This window comes from Phacochoerus africanus, chromosome 1 (genome assembly GCF_016906955.1).
Source record: "Phacochoerus africanus isolate WHEZ1 chromosome 1, ROS_Pafr_v1, whole genome shotgun sequence".
Taxonomy (NCBI): Eukaryota; Metazoa; Chordata; class Mammalia; order Artiodactyla; family Suidae; genus Phacochoerus; species Phacochoerus africanus.
Genome location: NC_062544.1, coordinates 54,171,281 through 54,187,046, shown reverse-complemented (window position 1 = coordinate 54,187,046; position 15,766 = coordinate 54,171,281). Strand labels below are relative to the sequence as shown.

Genomic DNA, 15,766 nt, shown 5'->3' with positions numbered 1-15,766 from the left:
GGAACAGCAGTGAGTAAGAGGCCGCCAGAACAGGAGTTCCAGCTGCTGAGCTGGGGTCTTCTGATTAGGGGGATGCCTTATCTCCATCCTCCTGAGAAAGGCAGCAACATTCATCAGGGCCACCAGCTGGCTTGGTATACCAATCACTGAGCTCATGTTAGTTTGTGATTCTAGGAGTTCCCATCATAGCTCAGCGGAAAGGAATCTGACTAGCATTCATGAGGATGCAGGTTTGATCCCTGCACTTGCTCAGTGGGTTAAGGATCTGTGTTGCTATGAGCTATGGTGTAGTTTGCAGATGCAGCCTGGATCTGATGTTGCTGTGGCTGTGGTGTAGGCCGTGGGCTACAGCTCCAATTCAACCCCTAGCCTGGGAACCTCCATATGCCATGGGTGTGGCCCTGAAAAGACAAAAAAAAAATTGTGATTCTAATAATATATTTGTTAACATTCTCAATAATTACACTATATGGTTAACACTTAATGATTCTGTATGAGGTTTCTAAGGGCTTTACATGTAGGTTAATACATTTAATACTCACAGTAGTCCTTGGAAGTAGATAATTATCCCAATTTACAGCTGTGGAGGACTTCCTTGTGGTGCAGCAGGTTAAGGATCCGGTGTTGTCACTGCAGCAGTTTGGGTCACTGTTGTGGTGTGGGTTTGATCCCTGGCCTGGGAATTTTCACATGTGCAGCCAAAAAACAAAAAACAAAAAGTACAAAACCAAGCAAATACTTGCTGAACCAGTTTACAAATGTGAAAGCACAGAGAGAGGTTAAATGATTTCCTCAAGTCACACAGCTAGTAAGGAGTGAAGCTGGAATGTGATAAAAAGGGTCTTGTCGGGGTAAATGCTTCTAAGATTAGGGTTTAGACGAAGGTTCAGTTGTGATGTGTGTTTCATGTGGCCATTCTACCCAATTTCTACCAATTAATGATAAGGAAGGCTCTTTGCCGGATGCTTGGATGGGTGGAGAGTAATAGTGGGGCTGGATATATAAAGAGGTATGAGACAAGGTCTTGTGTCAGTGAATTTACACTCTTGTTGAGAATGTCCTAGAGTCTTGGGTGGCTCAGCGCAAATTCTGTTACAACTCTTTGCCCCAAGTTCTGAAATTGTCTTGTGCAGTAGTGTGACTACTTACATTTGGCTGCTTAAATTTAGTTAAACTCTAAATTAAAAACTTAATTCCTCTGATATCCACATTTCAAGGGTCCAGTTGCCACATGTGGCTAGTGGCTACCATATTGGTCAGTGCAGATATGGAACGTTTCATTTCCATCATTGCAGAAAGTTCTATTGAAAAGTTTGTTTGAAATGTCATTTGACTTAACACATCAAAGAGGTCCACCTAACCCCTATCTCTTGCCTTTTTTTTTCTTGCTCTGTTTTATGTATACTGTGCATGGCAATAGCTTCTGACTCCATTAAGAATTTAATGAAAGCCATTACCCAGAAAACGCACCTAGGCAATTATACACAGAAATTTGCATATGACTTCAGTAGGATCACGGACCCTCTGTGTAATAGTTACCCACTGGTGCATAGCAAATTACCTTAAAACTTAGTGGCTTAAAACAACATGGATTTATTATCCCATATAGTTTTGTGGTTCAGGAATTCAGGAGTGGTTTAGCTTAGTGATTCTGGCTCAGGACTCTGATTAGATTGCACTAGGGTTGCCAGATTTAGCAAATAAAAATACAAGATACTCAGTTAAATTTGAATTTTAGAAAAACAATAAATAATTCTTCAGTAGAAGTGTGTCCCATACAATGATCAGAACACACTTTTACTAAAAAATACTCATTCTTCACCCTAAATTCAAATTTAATTGGGCTTTCTGTATTTTATTTCCTAATCCAATGTTTCGGCTGAGGCTTCAGTCATCTGAAGGCTTTAACTGGGGCACATGAATCCATTTCCGGAATGCTCATTAACAAGCCTAGCAAGTTAGCTCTGGTTGTTTGCAGGAGGCATCAGTTCTTGGCCACATGAACCTCTTTTGGGGCCGCTTGAGTGTCCTTATAATAGCAGCTGGCTTTTCCGAGTGAGTGATTCAAGAGAGCACGAGACCATTTACACACTCGCCTTGGAAGTCATGCTGTCATTTCTGAACTATTGTTCTGATTGCACAGGTCATTTCTAGTTGCTGTGGGAGGGACAGACATGAACAGCAGGAGGCAAAATCGTGAGGAGCCATCTTGGAGGCTGGCTCCGTCCTCTGTCATTTACATGATTTCTCATAGAAAATAAGCTCCAGGAGGGTAGAATTTTTCTATTTTTTTCCTCATAGTTGTAGCCCACTGTGGCTATCACAGCACCTTATAAATTGTAGGCACTCAGTAAATATTTGTTAAATGAATGAAAACCTGGACTCTGGTCTAAAATCTCTAACCTAAAAGATTCTTTTCATCCCTAAAAGGTTTCGTAGGAACAAAATATACTTTCCCAAAGAGTCTGAGGATGGAGGGATTAGAATGTAGGTAATAGGAATTTATAAAGAGATACATCAATTTAATAACGTTGCCAGTGAAAGACTGTGATGGTGGTGGTGTTCAGTGAGTGCCAGGCTCTGTGTTAGAAACTTCTTCCCCTACACAGGATTTCTTGCGTGTAACCTTTCAGGTATGCAAGGTGAAAGAGAAAAGAGTTACAATTCTACTGCCCTGAAGGAGGTTAACCCATGGGCACCACACACACACAACTCAAAGGGAGGAATGCACTGGGATAAAAAGAGAAAGGAAATCATGGGATTTAATTGAATGTCAGGAAGGGTCTTTTGTAGAAAATATCTGCATGGTCTCGACACATAAATTACAACTCGAGAAAGAAGAGACAGGCTGAAATTTGTCATAAGACTGCTCTTTAGAAAGAAGAGAGTGTGGGCTGTAATCCAAAGCTGGTGAAGATAAGAGACAAAAAGACTACATGTGGAAAATAGTAGCAGTCCTCTTCTTAATGGCAGCAGAATTGTCTCACCTTCTGTCATTTTTGATATCTGCTGCTATGTAAGCTTCTGAGACAGAGGGCTGTCCTATGCAAAGCCATGTGGCTGGCACTGCTCGAATCACAGGTTATTCTTCAAGTGCACTAGTGGGATTGGTTTGTACTAACAAAAGCCACCAGGGAGAGCCTCAAATCACCGCCTCAAATGCCTCACCCTGGGTGCCATGTCTTTGCTGAAGATGTGGCAAGTTTGTGAGTTATGAGGATGAAGACAGGAGTCAGTTATAGAAAAAGCCTAGTGGTTTATTTCCTGATGGCTTATGGACGGATGCTTATGTCTTTACACCTTCTCAAGAGGGTCTGCAAGGCAGCTTCAGCTGCTCTCTGGACACTGATACAGGGGTCTTGCCGAAGTGCTTGGAGCCCTGAAATGGAAAGAATAGCAATGTCTAGTGATGAAGAAAGCCAGGGGCCAAGCGATGCAGCACAGTGAGGCCCTCATTGAGGGTCAGTGTTACCTGGGGCTCAGAACCCCTGTGCTCATGTGTGACCAAAATAGTAGAATTTAGAGCCAAAAGTTGAGAATCTAATTTAACACTGAAATAAGGGAAGAGAAGGTGTTCCTGCTGTGGTACAGTGGGTTTAGGGTCTGCCATTGTCTCTGTGGCAGTGCTGGTTCAATCCCTGGTCCAACACAGTGGGTTAAGGATCCTGCATTGCTGCAGCTGTGGCATAGGTACAGCTGCAGCTAGGATTCGATCAGTGGCTGGAGAACTTCATATGCTGCAGTTGCAGCAAAAAAAAATAAAAATAAAAATAAAAAGAAAAAAGAAAAAAAAAGAAAAAGGGAAGAGAAGATCCTGACCTTGTGATCAGTAAGTTTACGGACAATTGGAAAAGTGAAATCTGTTGGGAGTGATGCCCTCAATATGATGAAGCTGAGGGTCTCTTTTCACTCCGGAAAATTCTAGTATCTAGGGAGCATCGGAGATGCTTGATAATGGGGTAACTATGATTTTACGGCTGACATGGAACTCGGAGGAGCATTAGTTTCTTTCTCTAAGAATGTAACAGTGCTCTGAGCAGGCACGAGGGTTGGTACTCACGTGTGGTCAGTTGTTCTCTGTCTAATAACTCCACATATTGGTTGGTCAAATTGAGAACAATGGCATCTAAAATCAACAGGAGTAAAGGTTACTGGTTTCCTTATAGAGGAACAGGCCATGAAAAGCAGGTCATGTCAGACTCTGTACCCGGTCAGAAGTTAAATGATCTGGCTGGTGAAAGAACAAGTGGCAGACTCCCTTTGCACTGCCAAGATTATGTGAGGGTGTCTTTGGGGAGTTGAGGGCTACCTGTGGAAGTGGCCACTCACCCATCATGTATTTGGGATAACTCATTCTGTGTTCTTCAGGGGGCACCAGTTACCAGGGTTTCAAACGTGTATAAGATATGACCCTGTCTTCAAAATATTTACAATGATTTAACTGCAAGTCAAAACTACAATGAGGCATCACCTTACACCAGTCAGAATGGCCATCATCAAAAGAGTCTACAAACAAAAGGGAGTTCCCGTTGTGGCTCAGTGGGTTAAGAACCCAACTTGTATCCATGAAGATATGGGTTCAATCCCTGGCCTCGCTCAGTGGGTTAAGGATCTGGCAATGATGTGAGCTGTGGTGCAGGTCACAGATGCAGCTCAGATCCACGTTGCTGTGGCTGTAGCATAGGCTGGCAGCTGCAGTTCTGATTCAACCCCTAGCCTGGGAACTTCCATATGCTGCAGGTGTGGCCCTAAAAAGAAAAAAAAAAAATCCTACAAACAAGAAATGCTAGAGAGGGAATGGAAAAAAGAGAACCCTCCTGCACTGTTGGTGGGAATGTAAATTGGTGCAACCACTATGGAAAACAGTATGGATGTTCCTTAAAAAATGAAAGATAGAACTACCATGTGATCCAGCAATCCCACTCCTGGGCATCTATCCAGAGAAAACTGTAATTTGAAAAGATACATGCACCCCAATGTTCACTGCAGCACTATTTACAATAGCTAAGATATGGGAGCAACTTAAATTTCCATCAACAGAAGATTGGATAAAGAAGATGTGGTATATAGATAAAGTGAAATATTACTCAGCCATTATAAAGAATGAAATAAAGCCATTTGGAGCAACATGGATGGACCCAGAGATTATCATACTAGTGAAGTAAGTCAGACAGAAGAAGACAAACATCATATTATATCACTTATATGGGGGAATCTAATAAAAATGATACAAAAGAATTTATTCACAAAACAGAAAAAGATTTCAAAACCATTTCAAACTTATGGTTACCAAAGGGGAAACATTTGAGGGAGGGATAAATTGGGAGGTTGGGATTGGCATATACACACTACTATACAAAATTGGTAACAAGGACCTACTGTTACTTAGGGAAATATATTCAATATTCTGTGATAGCTCATATGGAAAAAAAATCTGAAAAAGAAGTTATATGTATATAACTGATTCACTTCGCTGTACACCTAAAACTAACATTTTAAATCAACTATACTCCAATAACATTTTTAAAAGTACAATTAAAAAAAGGGTTCACAATGTAGTTGGAGGGATCCTATACAGGAGCCAATAAGGAACCTTTAGATTTTAGCTAAATCTTAAAGATGGCTCACCTGGAGGGTCTGTTCCTGTGGGCTGGATTAGTTGGAACAGGTTTCATGATAAGACTTAGAATTTTATATTAGAAGGCTCTTCAGAGATTCACTTGGCTCTTTTATTTTGTGAATAAGACAAAGAGGCAATGCAAAGAAATTAAGTGAATCGTCCAGAATCACATAACAGAGCCAAAGTCTACTGGCCCTTGTGCCCACACACTTTCCACTAGTGTCATGTTGCTGCTAAAGCACTCAGCTTGAACTGAGCTTAGAAGGTTGATTACAGTTTCTATTGAGGGATGATGCAAAGGAAAACATTTAGGCAGGGACAGCAGACTTGGGGTAAAGACTTAGAGAAGAGAAGGAGCAAAGGCTTGGAATCAGAACAAGCATGGAGGGCCCAATAGAATGAATGGTCTGATGGGATGAGAGTGAGTGTTAGAAATTCAGAAGATGTTACTTGAAGTTTTCAAAGAGAACAGGGTCTTTTGAGGGAAGATGTTGCAGGACACACAATATTTTCTGACTTCTTTGTTTTTTGTTTCTTTGATCATGCCATTCACACCAGGGTTCATATGCATGTTCAGTCAAAGCAAAATGGAAGGCAAAGAGCACCTTCTGTGAGTGCAGAAGGTGGAGGCGCCCTCACCTGTGAGTTTGACGGCCGCGCTCCTGATCATCTCCCAGGTGCTGCTGAAGAAGGTGAACAAGTGCGTGTGGAGGATCCATAGGATCTCTTGATTTTTCTTTGCCTGGAAGAGATGTGTGTTATACAAAGAGGGCAACTGGGAGGTGACCCTTTACAAAACACAGCATCCTATAGGCCCTAAGAAGAGACATAGAAAGGTAAGTGAGCACACATACAGCCAGTAATTATTCTGTTGGTAGCTGTCTTATGGCGTTTTCATTTTAAATATAATCAGGATGGTGCTGGGGTTCATAGGACTAATCAACGGATGTGTTTCAGGCACAGAGAACACATCCTAGTCAGGACTTGGGGAAAGCGCAGAGGGTGATGTGACAGGATGCCAAGAATCTCTGCTATCTTTCTGAGATGGTTCTGTCTCTTCTCAGGATTCCTTGCTATCCTGTTGGGCTTCTGGGATTTGCCTGGACTCTTGTCCTGCATCTTGTGGACACTCACCAGCTTCACACAGAATTGCCTATAGAAATCCCTGGCCCTCGGTAGATCCTGACCATCAAGGAGATGATCTAACACCCCGTAGAGTTCCTGGAGACCCAGAAAAGGAATGCAGATGATCAGGACATCACGGCAAGCCTGAAAGACAAAGTTTTCTGTGTCATGGACCCCCTTATAGAAGAGAAGACATGCTGAATGGTGTCGGGAAAGGAGCAGTGAATGTCAGTGATGTGAGCTTTATTGTCAGGCTGCTACTTTCCCAGTTACAAAGATGTAAGTGCAAACTTGGGAAATGAAAGCAAAAGAGGACTGGGATTGGAAGAGTGGTTTTCAGGTTCATTTGAGAGTGGTGGCTTCTGGTCTGACTTCCTCTCAAGCTAGACCAGGCTTCCTGGTGCCACTCAGGATGGGGAGGGGAGGAGGTGCAGGTGTCTGTGTCAAGGGCCACTTACAGTTCCAATCTTGGGATTGGGATCCCAGAGGTGGAGAAGGAATGAAACCATGCTCTTTTTTATTTCTTCAGCAAAAAAAATCTTCCACCTTCTTCCTGTTAGGGATGCCATATTCTCAAATAAGAAGATGGCAGTCAGTCTCACATCATCCTGCTCCTGTGGTGGCAGATACATGTCATGGGTGAGTCCCCCACGCAGGCCATTCCCAGCTGGCACCCTCACCCCATCCTGCCTGGCCCCATTGCAGTAAGGGAAGGCTGGAATCCAGGCACTGTGTTCTTTTGTCATAGCCACTGTGGGTTCCAGGAACGCTCTTCCTTTTCCAGTGGTTCTATCCACATAACAGAGTTTAGTGCTGGAGACTTGGTTTCTGCCTTTAATGATCTAACAGGGAAATGTGACCACAGGAATGATAAATGGGGAGTGCTGGCAGCAGAAGACCAGGGAGGGTTCTTGTTTATTCTGTATTTTATACAAATTAGCCTGATTGCATCATTAGCCTAGAGTGATGGGGCCTCTGAGATAAACTGCCCAAGGCCCAGGACTCTTCTCCAAGATCTCAAATTCTTTCCAAAGGGATTACAGGAAGCTCAGCAATTTGAGCCTTGGGTCTCAGAGAGAGAGGATAAACAAACAAGTACTCAGACCTATGCTTGCTGGCATGAAATTATGAACATCCTTGCTTGTTGTCCAGGATGGAAGCAATGGTTTTCAGAACCAAAGGGTAGTATGGTGGAGAAAGATGGCTTTGTTGATATGGTTCAGAGTTCTAATAAACTTTGATTTTTTGAGGGAGGGGCCGTCTAGAAAACTAGTTTATAATACCCATGTGAAAGCAGTGGAATGAGGGGAAAAGTCATTCCAAGTAGCAGAAGATTAGATTTGCAACAGAAAACAAGGCCAAGAAAAAAGCATTCCCAATAATGTTAGGGGGAGAAGACAGAGGAGTTAATTTTGGTGGCAAAATAAACTGTATAAGAAGTGGGCACATAAACAAAACTGGCAAGAAAAAGGAAAAATAAAATATAAAGATGGCTTGTTGGGAAAAGTCCAGAGAGGTTAAATGAATGGATGAGATGTGACCCCCGAAGAGTGGAAATTGAAGTAGAAATGTTCTCTAAATGTCCTAGGAGTAAGGTCAGTATATATCTTTAAAAGATCTCTCTTCAGATAAAAAAAGCAAACCGCTAATAAAGTATCCCAAAGGTAGAGTGGTATTTACTTTACTTATTTTTGTCTTTTTAGAGCCGCACCTGAGCCATATGGAGGTTCCCAGGCTAGGGGTTGAAGCAGACCTGCAGCCACTGGCCTACACCATAGCTCATGGCAACACTGGATCCTTAACCCACTGAGCAAGGCCAGGGATGGAACCTGCATCCTCATGGACACTAGTCAGGTTCGTTAACCACTGAGCCATAACAGGAACTCCAACTTTAAAAAATATTTTGATGTAAAATCAATGATTTAAGGGTAGGCCAAGAGAGAATCAACTGATCATTTTGGGATGGTGAAAAAAGTAGAAGAGAAGTGGCAAAGTGTTTTGGGTGCTGGGAGAGACATTACAGTTTAATACCCTTGTCATAGAGAGTGAGGTGACAGCTCAGGGTGACAACATGGGAAAAAGTAGCGATCAGGACCTGGAGCGTAGGATGGCAGCCACATTGTAGGTTCTACTGTTGTATCAAAGTGTTGCCATATTTGGAGATTTTCAAGAAAGTACTGAAATATTGAATTAAAAAAGGGAAAACTTGGAGGATTACAGAATTGTATACTTAATCTATAGAAAAATGTAGGGCAAAATATCATAGTTAAATATATTTGCAGAAAAGAGTGCCTTACAGGACCATAAATGTCATTACTAAGACTCAGTGTTTGTCAGACTTTACTTTTATGCACATGTGATGAAATCGGTACCCATCAGGAAAGAGAGTGGTCTAACATAAAAACCAAAAAGCCTTTAGATTTTTTTTTCTTCTGCGATAAGACTGAGAAACATTTGAAGTTCTCATTGTGGTTCAGTGGTTAACGAATCTGACTAGGAACCATGAGGTTGCGGGTTCGATTCCTGGCCTTGCTCAGTGGGTTAAGGATTGGTGTTGCCATGGGCTGTGGTGTAGGTCACAGACGTGGCTTGGCTCCAGTGTTGCTGTGGCTGTGGCGTAGGCTGGCAGCTACAGCTCAGATTGGACCCCTAGCCTAGAAGCCTCCATGTGCTGTGGGTGTGGCCCTAGAAAAGACAAAAAAAAAAAGACTTAGAAATATTCTCTTGACCACAAAACTTGTAGATGGATTTGTGGTTTTGTGAGGCTCAGATCCAAGAAAATTACTATCATTGGATCAATAACATCCCAGGAAAACCTTACAGTTGGGGCTCTTTAGGACTGACTTCAGCCCTTTGTTACAGATTGTCATCAGTTATCCGTGTAATGGAAAAAAAATCTTTGTTATTTTACAAAAGATACTAAATTGAGTGAGAGTCCTGTAGGCATTTTGGGGGACCAGATGAGATTGAAGAGTAATATTGGTCCATTGGAGAAAGTAGTTGGAAACCAGGAGAAAGCTGCTTTCCAAGGCCAGGTTTAGGAACACAAACAAGAGACACTGAAAAATGAAGAACTGGAGGACTAGTGACTGAGGGCATGTATTGCTGACTGAGATCTGGAGATCTGTGTACTGCAGACAGAAATCTGGAGGTCTGTGTGGTTAATAAATTGCTAAAGAGTCAGTAAGAAAGAGCAAGATTAAAAAAATCTGGAGTGAATAAATAGGAAAAGATTGGACTAGAGAGGTAATTTTTCTTTAGATGCTATTCAATACTTCTCAGGCCTCATTTAGAGATACAACACAGTCACTGGCTTGTAAAATATTTAAGAAGCTAAAAAATTAGGTTTGTGGTGAATAATGAAGGAAATAAAGACTTTTCCATCTGGAGACTATCAGGTGAAGAGGTAATTTAATAAAGCTTTAATGTTTAAGAAGGATGCACTAAGAGGAGGCAACCAGCAGTTTCCACTTCCTAGGACCAAACAAGAGGAGCAGACAGGTTTAGATCACAAAAAACAGACCTAAGTTAGATGTGAAATAAATTTTTACATTGATGACAGTGAACAAACCAAAGAGAAATAATAAAATCTAGTTTCTGAGAGGTATAAAGAAAAATGACCTTCCTTTGTCTAAGATCAATGACTAATCTTTTTTGAAATGAGGGCCAGGAACCACCTCAGGGGTTTGACCAACTTTCTCCATATAAAAGGCCAAATAGTGATTAATTTAGATTTTGCAGGCCACACAGTTTCTGTAACAATTAATCTGCTCTGTGGATGAAGTGTGAGAGCAGCCATTCACAATGTGTAACCAATGAGCATGGCTGCGCTCCAGTAAAACTTCATTTACAAAGAGATGCCTGTGTTGAATCAGGCCTATGAGCCTCGGGGCAGTTTACCCATGCCTGGATGAAATAAACGACACAAGCATTCTGAGTCGTTGCGATCTCAGATGTAGAAACGATTGTGTTGGAGATAACAGCATCTTAGTCCTGTAAGGAGTCCTGTCACCATCTGTGTTCCCCAGTAGCAAACTCTGAGATGAGGATTTTAAGTAGTTCACTTGGGAGTTGAGCCCAGGAAATGTGATTGGAAGAGAGGAAAGCTATGAAAGGAGTATTAGCGAGAGGTGTGCCCTTGCTGGCAAGTGGAACTCCGTCCTTCCCAGGAGTGAGGAAGCTGGGGAGTTTATCTATGGACTTGTTCCTTGTTGTTTAGGGTCTTTCCCTAACACGTCTGGCCCATCTTGCTCAGATCAGTTGTGATTCCCTGGGCCAGAGGGTATTCTCAGGCAGGGACACAGGAAGCCAACAGGCTGCACAGGAGTTGAACATGTGACCTCTGGGGCAGGTGACTTCTGTTACAGGTGACTTTTGGAGCAGGTGGCCTATGGGACAGGTGACCTCCAGGGCAGTGGCAGGCCAAGGACCACAGATGGACACCAAACTGGTCTGTTATAAGCACTACCTGAACCTCTTTCTGTTCACTCACTTTTTCTGGGGAGGGAAGATTCCTAAAAAGGCCCACTTACATCTTCAAAGAAGGTTCTTGTTTGCAGCACGATTTCTTTGAAGTAGAAGCTCACATCCCGGTCTGTGAGCAGCTCCAGGATCTTCTTTAGAGCCTTCAAGCTTTCACAGACAACCTCGGTGCGGGCCAGGTGATAGAGACCTCTGATGACAGATTCTAGTATTATCTGCTTATGCTTCTTCACCTATTTTGAAATAAGATCTCTTAATTTTTTTTTGTCTTTTTGCGATTTCTTGGGCTGCTCTCGCGGCATATGGAGGTTCCCAAGCTAGGGGTCTAATCTGAGCTGTAGCCACCGGCTTACGCCAGAGCCACAGCAATGTGGGATCCGAGCCGTGCCTACGACCTACACCACAGCTCACGGCAACACCAGACCGTTAACCCACTGAGCAAGGCCAGGGATCAAACCGCAACCTCCTCATGGTTCCTAGTCAGATTCGTTAACCACTGTGTGCGCCACGACAGGAACTCCCAAGATCTCTTAACCTTGACGATTGTTCTATGTGTATCTGGAATAGGGTAGGAGACCCCAGACAAGGGGACTGACATTCTGTTAGGGTCACGTGTACTTTACCGCAAGAGCCACCACTTGAGCAATTGATTTGGATTTTCATTTAATATCTATGCGACCGTGAGGTGTGAGTTGGTAAATAATTATTTAAAACTCGACTTAGGTGAACAATTTTTTGTGCCCTGTTCCCGCCCCCCCGCAAATGCCCTTTACCTTGTGAGGGGCCCCGGAAGCCGTATTCCCGAGCCCCCGAATGGCCATTTGCCTCAGGATGGCGTTGGAGTCCCAGGCACTCTGATCCATCAGGATCAACACGTCCCGGAGATGCCAGTGCTTCCAAAGAATTGGCTCCTTCATGAGCTGAAAATGAGACACTCCTCCCCTTTAGTTCAGGAGAGTTCCAAAGGCATCACAGCTACAATTAAAGACCAGGGCCCTGCAGCTCCAGGAGCGGAGGACTGAGCCCCTGCGTGAATTCACAAATCTCGCGGGAACTAAGCTCCACACGGGAGCACCGCAAGGGTCAAGGTTCTTTGGTGACGAGAACCCAAATACTTAGTTCAGGAGGTATTTCTAATATTAATGGCAAAATGGAGCAGGGAAAAGTGGAATTCCTAACAGTGTTCTTTCTCGGGATCAGCTGCGGCAACCTCTACCTGAGTTTGAAAGGACCATGATATATGGGTTGGTTAATTTTGTTTTAACCCTTCCAGGTTGATTTCCCACCCTTGTCTGCCTTGGGAGTTGTCGGCCGGCAGACCAGAGGGCAGGAAGAGGACAAGGCTGGGTTCTTTTTCCTCTCTCTCCACTCAGGCACTGTGCCTCTGGCAGTAGTGGGCTCTCTCCACTCCCAAAGCTCCTTGTGAGGGTCCCTGCTCCGTGGCTCCAGTCCCGTCTGAACTGAGAGAAATATCCCAGGGGCCCCCAAGCCTGCTGGGGTGGCCGCACTCCCTTGCCTCAGAGAAGAAAGCTGTGCCCGTTATCCGGTAGTTCTCCGAGGAGGAGGTCAGGGATGAGAGGAGTTGGTCCATGATGTCCAGAATGACCCCGTGTTGCCACACTGCCATGCTCCTGGAAAACCAAGCCTCCCATTGTAGCAGAGATGTTTTTCTTTCTAAACAATGGAACACACTTTATTTCTCTCTCAGGGAGAGAAATATCTAAAAAGGAATGTTAAAAAGGAAAGCGAGAAATATCTAAAAAGGAATGTTAAAAAGGAATGTTAAAAAGGAAAGCGAGTTAAGCTTTACAATAGCCTATCCAAGTGTCCGATTGAAGGATAGTTTGCCAAAAACTGTTCATCTCATCATTGTTGTAGTTTTTTTTGGCCATGCCCATGCCGGTGGCTTGTGGAAATTTCCACGCCACACCATAGCCAGATCCTTAACCTACTGCACTACGAGGGAACCCCCTTATAGCTACCTTTTGAGGGATCCCTGAGCTTGGGGTTGATCTTACTATCTCTTCCCAACCCCCTTTGCTCTTTCTTCCCTGTTTATTTCTTCCTGGACTATACATCCTTGGTGAGTCAATTTCTCTCAGTGAAGTTGCCTGCGTTGCATTTTTACTTGTTTTTAGTTTTTTCCTGTGTATATAGTTCTGGAGTATGTGCACATTACCTGGCCAGTGCACAGACTCCTATGTGGTGGGTACTGGGATTGCTGAGGAGTGTCCAAACATTGTCCCCCTCGTCAGATTCTTTGGCAAAACCTTCTCGCATGGCCTGGGCCTGCACACACTTCAGAGTCATAGTCGAGAGCCTGAGGGAGACAGTTGGCATCACAGAAGTAAGTGAATCCCATGCAGGGAACAGTGAATCTCCAAGTTCACCCTTCCTGTTCCCCACAGTGCTCCCTCACTCCTGGATGAATGGAGGTTGTGCAAGGAAACAATAGATAGCCTGCTCTCACACTTTTGGGGCCAAGGCGGACATCAAGATGCTTTGAGCCTGTAAATAATGCCACAAAATCTTGCCAACCTCTCCTGAGAAAAATCAGGTCCTAAGGATGGAAAGTGTGAAATTTCATATTTCACTGATTCTAAAATAGCCCCTTAAAAATCAGGATGCATCTCACAATGGATAGTGTGTTGCAGTTGTTGGCCAGACCGTAGTTGTGATGCAGCCATTTTGCCTGTGTGTGCATTGTGCGTACACGCACGAATTTAGGTATGGCTCTTTGTGCTGTAGTCATTTTAGTAAAATTACATCCATTAGTGTAACCACATGGGCCAAGCCTAACTGCTGTCTAATTTGTCTTTAAAAAGGTTGATTTGGAGTTCCCGTCGTGGCGCAGTGGTTAACGAATCCGACTAGGAACCATGAGGTTGAGGGTTCGGTCCCTGCCCTTGCTCAGTGGGTTAACGATCTGGCGTTGCTGTGAGCTGTGGTGTAGGTTGCAGATGCGGCTCGGATCCCGCGTTGCTGTGGCTCTGGTGTAGGCCGGTGGCTACAGCTCCGATTCAACCCCTAGCCTGGGAACCTCCATATGCCGCAGGAGCGGCCCTAGAAATAGCAACAACAACAACAATAACAACAACAACAACAACAACAAAAAGGTTGATTTGACATTGGAACAAAAAATTATGCAAAAGAACAGGGAAACAGCAGTGTGATATAGTATAAAAATCTATACCTGATAATCTTCAAAGAGCTCTTTGGGTCAATATAAAATACAGATTTAATAGCATAAGAAAGCACTGATTCATGCCTTAATTGTTGCTTTTTTTTTTTGGTCTTTTTAGGGCCGCACCCACAGAGGTTCCCAGCTAGGGGTTGAATTGGAGCTACAGCTGCTGGCCTGTGCCCTAGCCACAGCAAAGTGGGATCTGAGCCGCATCTGCTACCTACACCACAGCTCACGGCAACGCTGGATCCTTAATCCACTGAGTAAGGCCAGGGATTGAACCTGCACCTTCATGGATACTAGTCAGGTTCATTGCCACTGAGCCACACAGGAACTCCGGGACTCTTGTTTTTCCTTTCTCAATGGTACATGAAATAATGCTGCTTTTTTCCATTGGAGACTTGGATTTGATGAAATGAGGTTTTTTGTTTTTTTTTTCTTCTTGTTCTTTCTCTGGGGCCTTGAATATCACAGAATTCCAACTTTCCTTGAAAGGTCTTAGTGAGAGAACAGAGGATATGGATTGGGCCTTTGAGAAAAAAGGATGTAGCTGCTTGTTTGTTATATAGCTGGGCAGCTACCCTGGGTCCCGGCTCTGGGAAGAAGAGCTACAAAGCTCAAGGATGGAGGAGACTTGTTTCTTCACGGGATGTTGAGGTGATGTCAGAAGGGGAAGGCCTGGACTTCCACCATCTGTCTTCTAGAGTCTGGGCGCAGGCCCTCCCCAGCTGGCTATTTACCTGCAGGGGTCTGCAATCTGCTGCCGCTCCCCCTGTTGCATCACCCGCCGCCTGCGGCTTAAGGTCGAAGTGGGCATGGTCTGGCCCAGTGTGCAGCTGACCAGCTTCAGGAGAAGAACGAACAGCTCTGGGTACAAGCTTGTGACAGAGGTGCCCGTCGACACCACCTCATGCATGGCACAGGCCACCTGAGGGGAGAAAAGACCCTGTGGTCAGGCAGGGCTGCTCTGCAAGTTTGTTTTCTCGCCAAGTAGTTGCTTTGTAGGTTGACCACACTTGTGGTAAAAAGCACATAGCAAAGGGAGGATTTATTTGTCAGGAAACTTTTCAACTCAGATTGTGTTTCTCTCTCAGGGCTGCCATGTTGGGCAGCTCCAAACTCCAAGAGGTACCAGTCGGGTAGGCTTGGGATCTTTCAACAACAATTGGATATCTCGAAGACTAATTTGAAATACAGATACACAGATTTCCTTTGGGCTGATCGGAAATTTACTTTTTTTTTTTTTTTTTAAAGGGTTTGCACCCACAGCATGTGGAAGTTCCCAGGCTTGGGGCTGAATCAGAGCTACAGCTGCTGGCCTCCACCACAGCCATAGCAATGCAGGATCTGAGCCT

At 44.0% G+C, this 15,766-nt stretch overlaps 1 protein-coding gene across 1 annotated transcript in view; it reads right to left on the bottom strand.

Annotated features, from left to right (window-relative positions):
- Nucleotides 1–2,824: 2,824 nt before the first annotated feature.
- Nucleotides 2,825–15,766, bottom strand: part of MROH2B (maestro heat like repeat family member 2B) — a 67,610-nt gene continuing 54,668 nt past the window's right edge. Inside the window, exons 33-42 of the mRNA XM_047799400.1 lie at nt 15,152–15,339; nt 13,407–13,547; nt 12,744–12,858; nt 12,001–12,147; nt 11,278–11,460; nt 7,204–7,359; nt 6,755–6,889; nt 6,260–6,362; nt 4,061–4,126; nt 2,825–3,379 (exon numbers count right to left, since the gene is read on the bottom strand). Coding sequence (XP_047655356.1) covers nt 3,273–3,379; nt 4,061–4,126; nt 6,260–6,362; nt 6,755–6,889; nt 7,204–7,359; nt 11,278–11,460; nt 12,001–12,147; nt 12,744–12,858; nt 13,407–13,547; nt 15,152–15,339 — 1,341 coding nt within the window. The 3' untranslated portion in view covers nt 2,825–3,272. The remainder of the gene's footprint in view (nt 3,380–4,060; nt 4,127–6,259; nt 6,363–6,754; nt 6,890–7,203; nt 7,360–11,277; nt 11,461–12,000; nt 12,148–12,743; nt 12,859–13,406; nt 13,548–15,151; nt 15,340–15,766) is intronic.